Source organism: Nesoenas mayeri, assembly GCF_963082525.1.
Source record: "Nesoenas mayeri genome assembly, chromosome: 27".
NCBI lineage: Eukaryota > Metazoa > Chordata > Aves > Columbiformes > Columbidae > Nesoenas > Nesoenas mayeri.
Window position 1 is genome coordinate 1765523 of NC_137555.1, and position 14499 is coordinate 1780021.

Here is a 14499-nt window from a genome sequence, read left to right on the forward strand (position 1 = left end):
AATAAGATTTGGCTCTGGCTACTGGATAGGCTCTGTCGATCAATTTTGACCAGGGGCAACCACTAAATTCACATACTGAAACACCAGAGCATCTGAAACGAGGGATATGTTCAAGTCACCACAAATACTTTCCAATCTGAAAAGCTGAAGGAAAGCCACCACATTTTTTCTTATATTTTGAAAGCTCGGCTTCTTTCCAGCCCAGCATTCCCCCAGCTCTTCATTCTGCAAGGATCTGACGAGTCCAATGGAAGGTGACTCAAGCATCTCACTTCTGTCATTTCCCAAGAGCCTCAAGAACCAGAACCGTCCCCCCAACGACCAGCCCACGTTTTCCTCTCTTCAACTCCTTTCATCACTTCCAGTACTAATCCTCCATTCCCGCAAATATTTCCATACAGTTATCATGGTTACTTGGTCATTGCTCTACCAAACTGTGCAAAAATCTTTGTATATCTTTCCTTATAAATCCACCCATTTTCAAGCCATGGTTGTTAGCCCTATTCACCTCCATATCCCAGCCTACCTGCTGACCCGCACTCCAAACCGACCCCAGGACCAAAAAGGAGGTATCGGGGGAAAGGAAACTCAGTAATTTACTACTACAAACAAAGTCATGTAGGTTTAAGGTCTACAAGTACAGCACATATCCTGATCTCTTCAAATACATTTCTAAAAACACCATAAACCCATCTTCAATTCCAAAAACTGCAGAACAGGTGTAATACATTTTCTCCTTATTTATCCTATTAAGAAACCCTTTCAGATTCTTATTACACACAAAATGCTCCGAACGGCTGAAATTCAAATCTGAAAGTTGTGTCTAGAAGCACCATCAAGTGTTAGGGTGCAGCTGGGATAATCTATAAGGTGCAGCAGCAGCCAGTCCTTGATGGGCAGCTTGGCGTTTTGAGTGAGTTTACCTCTATTTGGTTAAGCAAGGAGTTGTCAAACTTGAAGCCGGGGATCCTCTTCTCGCTGCAGACCACCCCCACGTCCTCAGTGTGCTTGCAGTCCGTCACCCCCCAGCCGTTGGACGTGCACGCCGCCAGGGTGCTCTCCTTGCCCGTGCAGTGCACGTTGTCCAGCCAAATTTTCCCTAAAGGGGAAAGAAAATGGACCTGAGACTCGCAAAGAGGGTAAATCGGGAGTGTACTAAAAGCAAGTAAGGCTGTTGTGTTAAGGGAAGAGATTATTGCTAAAATAAACTTGAATAAAACAGCTGAGGAACATCAAGGATACACCTCAGGTACTTAGTAACTGCAAACAGCTTTGCCCCACAGATTTTCCTTATTTGCATGGAAATAAAACATACCAGCAGCCTGAAGTGGATCTGAACACTGACCTCCACTGATGACGGCCACTTCACAGCATGCAGTGTCACCAGGTCCCCTCGATTTGCCTGATTAGACCCTGCCCTCTAATCATACTCACCAAATCATCCTCCTCTCTTCAAGGCTTCTCTTCACATCACTCCTCGTTTATCAAATCCTCATTAAATGTCTTCTTGGAGACAGCTCCAAGTTTTGATTAAATGCCCCAGCTTTTTAAAAGCAGATTTTTGCAAAAGCTTTACCAAACCGCTGCTGATTAGAACCCCCTGTGATTTGGGTGCTCTTTGAAAACAAATTGCCAGATCCAATTTCCACACTGTAATTACCGTTTTCCCTCCAGCAAAAAGTGTGCACACGAACATACGCATGTACATGCGTATATATTTAACAAAAACCAGGTTCCTCAGAAGTCATTTCTGAGATGAGCAGACAAATCAATAGGTGTCACCTGCAAACTTCAGGTCATGTTTTCCCAAAGCAGCTGAGAGGAAAAGACCCAACGGCATCTCAGATTCATGTTTTCAAGGCGCTGCTTTTCCCTTTGGAAATGCGCTGGGCACCTGCTGCTCCCCTACAATTTGCCCCCTAAACAAGCAATCCCCATATTTTAGGGTACCAAATACTTCACTTATCTGAAGAGTAACATCCTTTGGATGATCTTCAGAACCTCCAGGAGGTTCTGTAGCCAATTCCCTTGGCTGTCCCAGGTTTCTTAGGTTCAGTTGGTTAATCCCCAGCCCTTGCTGTGCTCCCCCAAACAGGAGCCAAGAGCTCCAGCAAAGCCTGGCCCTACAGTTTGAGGAAGGCATAACTCCCCCTACACTGAGATTTCCCCAGCTATTCTGGCATGCAGAGAACACTCGCTCCCATTAAAATCACCTGGCAATCAGTTTCTGGGTTGTTTTTAAATGTCACGGCCTCTTTCTTGCTTGGAAATCTCCTACTCTACCCCAAGAGCCAAAATCCACAGCTTGGGACAACATTGAAGGTTTCGCGTCTCGGTCAAGTCACTGTTTGGGTCCGTTTGCTCTTTTATGGGCAATTTTATAGGTGTGAGCACTAACAAGTGGTGCTAAGGAACAGACACATTTATCCCTGCTGCTGCAGGGGAAATAATCTGTGGGTTCCTTCTGTGTTTGCAGGAAAAACTCTCCATAAGTCAACATTTAACTAAGAGCATATGAAAAGACGACAATTAAACCCATCGAGTTCCATGCTATGACAGAGCTAGTCTCCCTCAAGCATTGTTATTTTAAGAGCTCATTGCTACAGCAAACAAACATTCACCTTTCAAAGTCTTTGTTCAGCACTTATTTGGGAATGGGGTGCAACAAGGTGCAAACCGCAATTACTCACAAGTCTATCGTGTACAATTTCAAAGAGCAAGAAAGGACGTACAATTTGGGGCTGTACAATTTGGGGTGGGGGTGAATAGCTTTTCCCACAAGGAACAGCCCAAGAGAATTATTATAAATATAGTTTTATATAGGAGATGAAGCGCGCACACTCCTTTGGGGTTTTATAGCTAGTCTGCAGTGCACAATGTGATGCATGTGTTTCTAAAGAGGCTAACAAGGGAAAAGAATGATTTGTATAGCATCACGTAGGTCTGTTTAGAGCCTAAAGAGTTCAGAGGAAAAATCAAATAGGAGGAAGGAGCGTTTGGATGTTCTGTTTGACTCACTGCAAGGCCATGGAAGCGTGAATAGGGAATAAGTTACACTTGGTGTGATTTCCCTTTTGATAAGCTATACTGGTCCTACCCTTACCCAGCGCTGCCAGAGCTCAAACGCTATGATCTGCTCCTTCAGCTCTTCATTCCTCAACTTATTTCAGTCCAAACAAGCCAACGCTTCTTATTTAAACTCTTTAATCTAATGGGAACCTGATTTAAAGAGACACCGCTCCACCGAGAAGCTATTTCTGTTACATTTGTAGGAAATCTCATTCTCCCTTCAGGTTGATTGTCTGGTTAAGAATGATTAGTACAACCCGGCTGCTCCTTTTCCTTACCTTCCCCCTTTCCATACTTGGAGCTGGGCAGCCAGGACACGGCCTCCACGTAGCCCAGCTCCCTGCAGACCACGTGCGCGGCGTGGATGGAGAAGTCGTCGTCGCACACCGTGCCCCACTCTCCGCTGTAAAACACCTCCACCCTTCCTTCGTTGTGCTTCCTCTTCTGCCCCGCGAGCCGCAGCTGGATCTTGGGGACGTTGGCTGGCCTCTGGGGGGGCTGGTACACCTGCGGGGGTGGCTCGGGGTAACCGGGGAGGTAGGGCCAGTGTTCGTACTGGGCAAAGCCCAGCGGGCTCAGGGAGGCGAAGAACAGCGCAATGAGACAGTGGTTATGGGGAAAACGCAGGAATCTCGCCATTTTCAGCGCTCACAGCTCTCCGAGCCAAGTCCTTTGCTACCAGCGGCCGATCTCGTGGCTGTCCTGAAATAAGAGGAAATTTCGGTAAAGCTTGGTAATGACACAGACTTTCTGTTTCTTCTTTCAGCAGTTATGGAGGAGACTATGTACAATGCCCCCTGTAAAAAACAAAGACCAATACATTATTTCTTGTGGGGTAAAAGAACAAAAAACACCCCCTCAATCCCATTGTAAGCATTTCAAACTTTATACCACCTTGCTAAATAGTTTTAGCTGGAAAACATTTTTTCCAGGGTAAAATTCTACAGGTCGCAAGTGCGAGCCATTGATTTTCCTGTTTCTCTGTAAATCCAATAGTTCAGCAGATCCAGCAAGCTACGGCAAACCCTGGTTTAAACCCAGGTCAGAACTAAACCCCTTTTTCCCCATGTCTCCTTAAATAAAGAAACTAAAATGATCACTTAAACAGTGGCAAACCAGAAGGGTAATGAAACGTATTACAATACGGTGTTTATATTGAAGCTTGTTTTCCCAATACGACCATAGAAGAATTATTTCTATCACTGCATGTCCGGTTTCATCTGTAGAGAATCAACATATGTTACTGTACAAACACTTGGCAGAAATCTTGGCCAAGTTTGTCCGATGCAGGAGTTAATGGTCTCCAGTTTAGGGTTGCTAAGTCTGGATAGCGATTGACTTGTCATCTAAGTGCTCCATCCTTAAATAAGCTCATCATTTAAGCCACGAACCAGCAGCTTTTTGACTCGTTAAAGGAATTTCACCCGGATGCTGTGCGGAGTTTGAATTCTGGCCCTTTTCTGCCCCGCTTCTCGCAGTCCCCAGCACATGGAGCGGTCAAGCAGCACACGTGGGGGTTGATGATTGAATAGTTTCCAAATGAAGCAATGCCAGAGTATAGTGGGAAAAAACTCCCCAGCTCTTTAAAGCTCCGTTATTTCCTGGCAGCCACCAAAGGGGAGGGAGAAGGGGAAAGACTTGGCTCCAAAAATGGATGTCTAGAAGCTAAAATCCTCCTGTATTTTCACTAGGTCTTAGCTATCCCTAAAAAAAACGATCAGAAAATCAGATATACATACGGAGACACAGCAAAACACATTAACCAGCCTTCCGAGATGCCACAGAAACCCCAGGCAACCAGCCTGAAGTTCCAGAGATGTCAGTTTAAAGCTCATTTGACACTGACCTGCTGCGGGACCTCGGGCAGGTCACGTCCAGGGCCGTGCCTCAGTTTCCCCTTGTGTTAAACAGGGCTGGTGATCCTGCGCTTCCTACTGAGGTGCTTTGAGACCTGGGGACGAAAGGCATTTGCCTAAGGAACAGACAAATGATATAGAAAACATGTGGGTTACAAGTCAAGCACTGGACATCAGGGGAGGGAACAAGAAAAGCAAGTGGAGACTTTACAACAAGTCGAACTAAATCTCAGGGGTGAAAGGAGGAATATGCAGCAAAAAGTTATTGGAAAGCGAACATTTGGTTTCAAGGAGCCAGGTACTTTCACCTTGGTTTCACGAGGTTGAGATTTATATATTTGTATCACGCATCCAGGGAAATACTGCTATGGAAATAAGGGATTTTTCACTTTTTTGCAGGTCAGGAGGTAAGGCTGAGAAAGAAAGGAATAAAATCAAGATCTGCCCCATGCCAGAGAGAGGGTTTCCCAAAGAAAATGCGGCCGACAGCACAGGATACACATGTTCTGTACAAATAAAAGGCTCTCTGGTCAAGGCACGTTAGTACTAGTCAGACATACCCGACTTCAGTACCTACCAGCACGGATTTCAAAAGAAACCTCTTACAATGTTTTCTCATGGATACAAGATGCTTTTTTAGCCCAGAGGATAAACACATGGGCAGAGCAATTGCCATGAACAGCATACAAACATGCAAGTGACCCCCTTAGATCATGACAGAGAAGAAGAACATATGCTAGTTATAAGCAAGGATACCAAAGCGGGGATGTCTAACCTCAAGCCTCGTGCTCTTTGGAAAAATCTGTTTGAGTTTTAATCTGCTTTAAACATCTGTTTTGACCTACTTCATTTCACACAGCTGTTGTTTCTTGCTACTGCATACATTGGATTTTAAAAGCCTCAGCAAATGCTCAAACTTAAGGGGAACTGAAACAATCTCTCTCCAAAAATTAAGATGAGGGGTAGCAGGGCCCTGGCTTAGCTGCAAGTTCTTCCTAAATAAGTCATTATAGCTTTCCCATGGCTGTCCCACATACACTAGAATGTTGTGCTGGTTCTATATTGCTGGATTCTGAAACATCTGGATGTTCTTGCTGTGTATCAGGATATTCGAGAAGGCAAAGGCAGATAACGTGTGGTGAGTGGCCCTATGGTCAAGTCCTGAAGGATCTTTAGCTCTAAAGACATCAGAAGGCACATCGGTTTAATTAACAGAATACACCAAATTCCCCTCTAAATTACAGTTTTATCATACTCCAGAGAGCCCAACAGTAAACTAAATAAGAATATTTTAGTGGAGAAAAGGCTGGACAAACAGCGTGTAACCAGCAGGTCAGCACGTGTTCCCTGGTTCCAAGGCAAACAGCGACCAGGTTAATAGGGGGTGTCATGATCGGAGGCCAAGGAACAGCTAAAAACTGCACAAATCCAAATTCCAGGACCGCTTGCTATTCAAACCAAAGCTCTCGAGTCATTTTGCTGAAGGATTTCAGCCAAAAGACACAATGATGTGGGGAAACCATTCAGAGGCAGGATGTAATAGTTCCCAGCTGAGAGCGGTGCTCCCTTCAGTGTTAATTAACAAAGCAGACAGAGCACCGCACCATGTCAGAGCCTTTTAAAGAAGTCACAGCACTGGGAGATCCTGTGGTCCACGAGCAGCTGGAGGGTGGCAACACACTTCAGGTCACTTTAATTGATACCAACATTAGCCAGGGAGACGCTAATTTAAGATTATAGTAAATGTAGGAGGTGTAATTGTCACTCCTGGCAAAGCCTCGTGAAGTCAGACACCCCAAGAACCTCAAAACTCCAAAAGACGACTGCAAGTGGGGTTTTGTTCCCTGTTTAACAATAGAAGCGGGGTGAGGGAGGACAAGGTTGCCCCAGAGCTCCCTGTTCCACAGAGGCAAGTTTGCCCAGCAAAAAGGAACTTTAGCAAGCCCGTAGGAACCCCATCCCAAACCTTCGCTAAGGCAAATCAATCAGGACACACATTTTGTGCTCAGGCCACACGTGCGTCACCTTTGTCAGGATCCTGCGAGGACCAGGTTGGGCTGGTCCAAAAAACCATCCAGAAATCTCCCTCCTAGTCCAGTTCCACCTGTGAAAGCAAATCCCAGAGGAATTCTCCATGAGATCAGAGCGGCCACAATCCTCCACGCTTCGGGAGACACCACCGCAGTGTGTACCAGCAACCACAGCTCCCTCTTCCCCCAGGTCGTGTTACCGGCTGCTTCAAAATAGCCCCACATTCAAACACCGAGAGGAGACAAAGCTTGCACAGTGTTTGCATCACCCCAGAAATACCACCCCCCTACCCGCAGGTCTTGTTTGTTGAGGCGCTAAAGAGAAACTATTCAGACTAAGTCACGATGGCAGGAAAAGTAGAAGCCAGTGGAATTTGGACACGGGCAGGTTTTAGTGTTTCTACAACCCAGGTTCAGCGGGGAAACTTCAGGAGCCCAACAACAGACTCATTAAGAGCATTTAAACACGGACAGTATCCGACAGCAGCCAACTACACACACACATCTGTGGCAGCATCATTATAAGCCACAATAACAAAATTTAATAAGGAAAATGTTTCAGTAAACCTCTGCTCCTGTGAGCAAGAGTTGGACACACTTTTTCCCCTTAAATAAAGCTGCACATGAACTCCCAAGGAACAAATCTAGGCTTAGATCTGCAGGACGTTTGGTTTGGGCTGGCTATTCCCTTTATTGTGGGGCTCATTCCTCCCCTCACACCCTCTCCTTTATAGCCTCCAGATTTATTAATGACGTAATGCTAAAAGTATATATTTTAGTCTTCCCATTCAAAAGCATCCAAGACAGAACATTAAAAACCTATTGAATAAAGTCAGCGGAGAAGCCAGGAAAACACTCCAGATCTCCTGGCTCTCCATCCTGCACTTCAGGCTGTAAGATGATTCTCCATCGCCACATTAACATGTAATTGAAAGATGAACACTTGCTCCTGCTGGCTGCTGACTCAGCCCTTTCCAGGGCTCTGGTCTAAAGTCTTGAAGGGGGCAGATGGACACAGGTTTATGGGGAAATGTGCACCAGTTCCATTTCAGAATTATCCTGAGCTTTTACTTCTTTGGAGCCTTCACCAGGTAAAGTTAACAGGCTGTTCACCTTCCCAAATCAACAGCATGCTCCTCCCAGCAAGGACCCCCTCCTGAATGTCACCACGTCACCTCAGACCAAAGCAGGAACACCAGCTCACTCAAGACAGAAATAACATGAGTTAATGACTACTAAAGAACCTTCCGGCCTCTGCTTCCCATTCAAAGGAACCTACATATGCACCCCCTTTACTTCCCCCCAAAATCTTACTGAAGTATGTCCTACCCGGAACAGAAAACGGTTTGGAGTGTTTGCCAGCTGATGGGGATAAACTACAGCAGACAGCACTTAGAATAGACAGCAAAAAAAGATGTATATGGCTCAGGAATGTATGTTGAAGTCGTTGCTGTTGAAACTAAACACAAGAGGAGAAGCTCTGACAGACACACACAAGTTAGGAGAGGAGGAAAGAAAAGGCACTGCAAGTCTACCAACAGAAAAATCAGTGTTTGTGGGAGTTGCCTAACCAGAGTTCTTTAGGTCTATTTCTTTAACTGAAGCAATTCACATTTGCTTCCAGTTTTAGCTCCCTGATGCATTCATTTATCTCAGAAGGCAAAAATAACTTGCCTGGGGATCAGATGGACACACTCAGCATCTTCCCTCCAAGTCACAGCTGCAATTCAAACACGCTTCATTTTGGGAAGCTCTTTATTTTCCTTGTCTTTCCCCTTGCCTGGTGTCAGAGAACGAAGACGAATAGAGATGTGAACTGTGACATCTCTCAGGCTCCTGGCCAGCACCAGCTGGCTGCTCCACAGACCTTGGGCCGTACTCTTAATAGGAAGCAGAACTTATTCCCAAATATTCTTCATAGTAAACACGTATCTGGACACACGTGCTCCCAGAGGATTGCACAGAAAGTGCTTTACAAACCAACGGCTTGATCTGCTGCATCATTCCATCCCCTGGCGTTGTCCCAAGACAGGACATCGCTGGGTTTTTAAACAGCACCAAGGATGTCATGGAACAGTTCAGGAGGAGAGAGAATAAAAGGTTACAATAAATAAGGAAGAAACAGAAAAAAACACAGACAGGAAGTTAGTGGTACAGTAAAGATAATGAGTCAAGATATTGAAAATAAATCCAGAGAATTACTAGGCATGCATTTTGGGTCTCCTTGCTTACCTTGCAAAAGGATGGTATGTTCAGCAAAATGCACAGTTTCTCTATCAAATCACTCTGCTGAAGACCAAGGCTTTGTCCTCTACTGCATCATCAAGACTCTCTCCAACCTTGGTGGCTTTTCTAAGCTGCTAAAGCTTTCTTAAACATGTATGTAAAGGCCTCATCCCTGCACTTGTGCCCCAGCACCACACTGGCCTTGACTGGAGAGCAAAGAGTCATCTTGAGCCTCATCACCCCAAGTGAAGTATCCAGCTTCATATTAGTGACCCATTCTGGTTTCTCCCTCTGTGTTCTGCTGTTACAGTAGTTCATGGTAATGTTTTATGTTTCCTAACTGCTCTCTAGCTTCCAACCAAGGAAATTCCACCACTCTGGGTAGTTCAATACAGACAGAATGGACCTGGCAAGTAGGAACCCTGAAGCAATTATTTTCAGCACCTATTCAGTACAAATTTGAAAGCACTGCAATGTCATCTTCATGAGTTGATGATAGAGATGCTAAATAGTTTTCATACTATGCCTTCAGACAGCTAAACCAGCATCTTTATAGTCTTCTCAACTACCTTGGTGTATAAACACCTTGGTGTTTATACCTTTTTTTACCCACACAGTAACATCTGGTTGAATAAACAACAAAAATGAAAGTAAAAGAAGGCAAAGCTATCTGTGTGCATGCTGAAGAACCACAACTCCACCTGGATTAGGTTTGTTGCAGAGACAAACACCCCACATTTCTATGCTGCAACTTTTCAGGTGGATATTGCTGCATAACCTGGAGTCATCTCCAAAAATAGAGACTGCTGCACAATAAAACAGCCTCAAGAAAGCTGCTGGGAGGCTCAGGGCTCCTTTGCAAGGGGCTGCGAAGCCCAAGCAATGACAGCAGAACAGTTTCTTAAGTAGAGATATAATTGTTTTGCACTTTCTGCCAATGGGAAACATCTGCACTGGAGCCTTTTCCCCTGAAAGAGCAGAGTTATTCAGAGAGGAGGATTTAAACTGCTCCTGAAGTTTAGCTGGTAACATTTACACAATGCTGATGGCATGTGCTCTAGCTTTCTGCTCTAAATCAAGCATATTTTAATAATATTACGGAATATGCATTGCCTGAACTTGTAGACAGTTTGCAACACGTCTTTTTTATTTCATCTGTGCATGCCTGTGAGCAACAAGGGGAGAAAAGCTGTAACTTGGTCACAACATGTGGCAAAGTGACACTGGTTATCTGTGTCATCCCACCCCAACAAATCAAGTCTCAGGGGGCAGGAATTAGGAAAAAATATCTCCCTTCTTCCCATCCCTTTACATCTAAACTTCATACTTTCTAACAAACTAATGGGGAGAAAGAAAAGACATTCAAAGAGAAAAGAGAAGGAGGGGAATCAAACTTTCAGCCCCGAAGCAAAAGAGGGTTAGAAATGTTTAAACTAATTAATGAGTTCCTTCAACTCTAGCAATAATTGTGCTGCTCTGGGCAGGATGGCGTTTACCTCGGAGCCAGCGGTGGGTTGTGCTGGGGGTGACCTCGCTCTTGTCCCGCTTGGCGAAGTTCTTTCTTTGCCGGCCGAGTGGTCCCCTCTGCGCTGGAAAATATCCTGCAGGCTGAGAAATACGCTGCGAGAAGCTGCTGCTTCCTGGCAAATTTCACTAGAATTCGCCAAGCAAACCCCTCCCAAGACCCGGCCCCTTCAGCCTCAGCTCATAGCGGTGATATCATGGGCTTGTCTTGTAATCCGAGTAGAAGGACCGCAAAAAAAGAAGAGAAATGCGGGGGGAAACGTAGCCAGAGCTACAAGGAAGGAGGCGCATTAGGTACACGAATGATTTCTCGGGACATTCCTAGAGAACAAATATTGCGAATCACACCAATACCAGGGTTAAATCAATCATACAGTGTGATCACAGGGGGTTTTAAGCACCCCAATTTGATGCAGAGCATCACAGTGCCAAGCACCCCACAAATACAGAGGAGCACAGGATCGTACAGCGCAGCATCTTCAAACCCACACCCCTACCTGTGGTTTGGGGAGTCCCCATCGTCAAACCCGCACCCCTGCCCGCGCTTTGGGGAGTCCCCATCGTCAAACCCGCACCCCTTTGGGGAGTCTGCAGCTCTCCCCGCTATTCAGGAATCACCCAGCTTAACCCTTCGCCATCCAGCAACTGCTTTTCCAGCCGCTCGATGTTCTTAAAGCTCATACCAACAGCAGCTCAAAGCAAGGCACACACATCAAAACCATCTAGATCTGCAGCAAGTTACTCCTTGATGTCCTAAAGACTAACCGGATGCTAAAAATCTTCATTAAAAAATGAAAAGACCAATGAAAAATCCCAATCTCTGCTGTGTCAGAGGATTCTGTGGTGTGAACAGAACCAGTGAAATAGGAACACTGGTCTGAGCTGGTTGAAACGGTTCTTCTATCAACAAGAAGTTGCCAAATCAATTAGACGTTATTCTGAGGCAACTTTAAACTTCTGCTGTTGTTTCAATTGGGGGTGGTTGTATCTTAAAACTATCCTTTTTTTCTTGCCATTTAGGCTTTTAATGCACCATAACTATTCTATACACTCCCATTTATCTGTTACTGTGAAAATACCAAGAAAACGGTGGCTTTCAAATCTCTGTTACAGAAAAGACCTTGAAACTTTGTCTTCTGACCCAGTTTGGGACAGCAACATATTCTTTGGAAAATGCTTACACTGCAGAATAGAAATGTATTTTCTTATCACCTCTGACCTTGGGTTTTCAAATCTATGTTCAACGGGTTTTCAAACAAGCCTGGAGAAAGAACAGGGGATATTCCCAAAAGCTGATTTTGGAAGGAATATCCCCATTTATTTCAGTATATTCATATTTGTAAATGACTCTCTAGCAAGCTCTTTCATAGCACAGGACCACTGCATCCTCTTCTAGGTTAGTTCCTATTATTGGAACAGGACATTGCACTGAACTGGGCGCCAATAGAAAAGGAATCCGCAACATGCTGGCAACAGCCAGGAAGCTCGTTTGGAAGTGTAATGCGGCCCTGAATAATTTAAGGAATGTCATAACTCTTCACTGAATGAACTGACAATACCAGAGCAGCTCAGCCTTGCAAGAGACCATAAGGTGTTCAGCACAAAGTCTCTCTTGCTTTTCGTTTAACAGACTCTACACAAAGTGGTCTGGTCAAGAACGGAGGGTTCAGCTCAACACAATGGGCCCAGTACTTACTGGTTTTGGAGGTGATATCTACCCAGAGGAGACTACACCATCTGATAATACTGTCATGGACATGACAGCCACATTGCCATGAGTTGGAAAAGCCTCCTGCAGGGTCAATTGTGTTCTTAAAAAACAGGAAAAAGAAACATTAGAAAGAGGCCAGTTGTTTCTTGGTGTGACACACAGCACATCAAGATGTCAGGTCTTAAACCCAGGATGCCACAGCATCAAAGCTTGGCTTTTCTCCCCAGAGAAGCCAGCATCACCGGGTGTTGCCCACCACAGCACCCTAATTCTCCTGTCCCCCACTCACAAAAGCAGCGAAAGGCTGAAGATTGCAATTAGCACCATGGCAATCAGCAGCACACCACCCCGGCTGGACTCGCCTCCTTCAGTCTCAGGAACATCGTTGGGAAAACGTGTCGCAGCAGAAGCTCCGCAGAGTTATTTGGGACTGGCAGGAACGCGAAGGCAGTTTGGCCAGGAGGAATGTGTGAGCGTCTGCTGATCGGGGCATGGAGAAACATGACAGCCTGCCGAAGGAATGTTTGCCGAATGCCCGGGTCGGGTAAGGATACGAGCAGCAAATGCCATGCAGGCTTCCAGCTGATGGAAGGGTTTGCCGGTTGCATAAAGCGAAGCATTCAGCAGGAATTCAGCAAAGCTCTTCGAGGTAACACGCTGGATTCAGGGAGTTTGCTGCCCCCTTCATATTGCAGCTGGTTAAGACCAAAAGAGGAAAAATTAGGAAACTGCTCAAAATCATGTCATACAGAAAAAAAACGCTGCTTGAACTGGATTTGCATCATTTGGTCATGCAAACAGGCAATGAGGGAAACCACTTGCCAAGCCCGCCAGCCACTCCTGTCACCTCTCAACCTGTTTAATTGCGACCTCATTGCTCTTTGGGCTCTGTGGAGTTCACTGCTGTTCTCCAGAATGGACGCACAGATCTGCCACCCCATATCCCATCCTCTCCCTACAAAGGGCCAAAGATGCACCCTTGTGGCAGCAGCACCATCGCTAACGATAGCACTGCTTTGCTGCATTCAGCAGCTCCGCAAATATTGGATATTTTAATGCAAAACACTTGTACAAGTACCAGCTTGGCTGAATTGGTCTCTTGGCTACAAATGCAGCGGCTATTCCACGTCCACATGCTTTACCTGCATCTTTTCTTCTGCATCTGCCTGAAGGACACACCTTGCCACACAGACAAGCAGTCACAGTCACGGTCTACGCTCCCAAAAATTAGGTACGCGCTATTAGGTTCTATAATCTCTCGTCTCCAATTTTCAGTTCTTCTGAAAAGGAAAGGCTCATTGCCTCCCCAAACCTCGTGTTTTCACTCTGTAGACTCGCTGGAGCCGCAGGTCGACTTGCCCTTTCCAATTCATGCAGCAGATACGCTCAGCTCCGTGAAGGTTGCTCCGCACACAGATGATCGAGGCGATACCTGAAGAACTGCAGGACCTGCCTGCCCTGTAAGAGCGTTAATGACACGTGGCAATTTTCACACCAATTGGCCCTGGTGGAAAGTTCCCACAATGTGTAATTACAGAGCTCAATCCCTGCTTTTCAGTTTGCAGGCCGGTGAAAAACACCAATTACAGAGAAGTATGTCCAGGCATCCCCCAATTTTATGACGGGTTTAATCCCCACTGAAATTTCTACATCAGGAGCTTGGTAGTGACTGAACTGACCGTCCAGAGTCCCAGCCCCTGCTATTTGGTTCTTACTGCCAATGTGCTGCCAAGGGGACTGTCAGCTTGCATTGCTCCTGTTGAGGGAGGGACCCTTGCATCGTAAAGCTTTTACAGCCTATAAAACCAGGAAAATGAGATTCATTTTCTATAAGAAGTAACTTCAGTCCTTTGAGATCAATCTGTGCATGTGCTCCAGTGCAATGGTCAATGCAGTGCAGATGATGACCACATCACGATCACTTTCTGTATCACCCACTTGATTTTCACATCAGGTGGCTAAAGGCACAGCTGACCTCCATGCTCCACAAAAACATTTGGAAACGAGATCCCCGCCATCAGCAAACGACCCATCTCAACAGGAGCACAAATCAGCTTCACCAGACCTGCAACAGAGACGTGTC

General features: G+C 45.6%; 1 protein-coding gene across 9 annotated transcripts in view; it reads right to left on the bottom strand.

The window, feature by feature from the left end:
• The window catches only part of LOXL2 (lysyl oxidase like 2), a 49843-nt gene that overhangs the window by 29201 nt on the left and 6143 nt on the right, over positions 1 to 14499 (bottom strand). For 2 of the 9 annotated variants that reach the window (XM_080360072.1, XM_080360071.1), the window contains 3 exons: positions 4916 to 5041; positions 3348 to 3771; positions 924 to 1099 (listed from right to left, as the gene is read on the bottom strand). In XM_080360072.1, coding sequence (XP_080216198.1) covers positions 924 to 1099; positions 3348 to 3708 — 537 coding nt within the window. In that variant the 5' untranslated portion in view covers positions 3709 to 3771; positions 4916 to 5041. Of the gene's footprint in view, positions 1 to 923; positions 1100 to 3347; positions 3772 to 4209; positions 4235 to 4460; positions 4514 to 4915; positions 5042 to 6950; positions 7072 to 10677; positions 10830 to 14499 lie in introns of those variants that run through there. The other 7 variants (XM_080360075.1, XM_080360073.1, XM_080360074.1 and 4 more) reach the window with 7 other exon arrangements.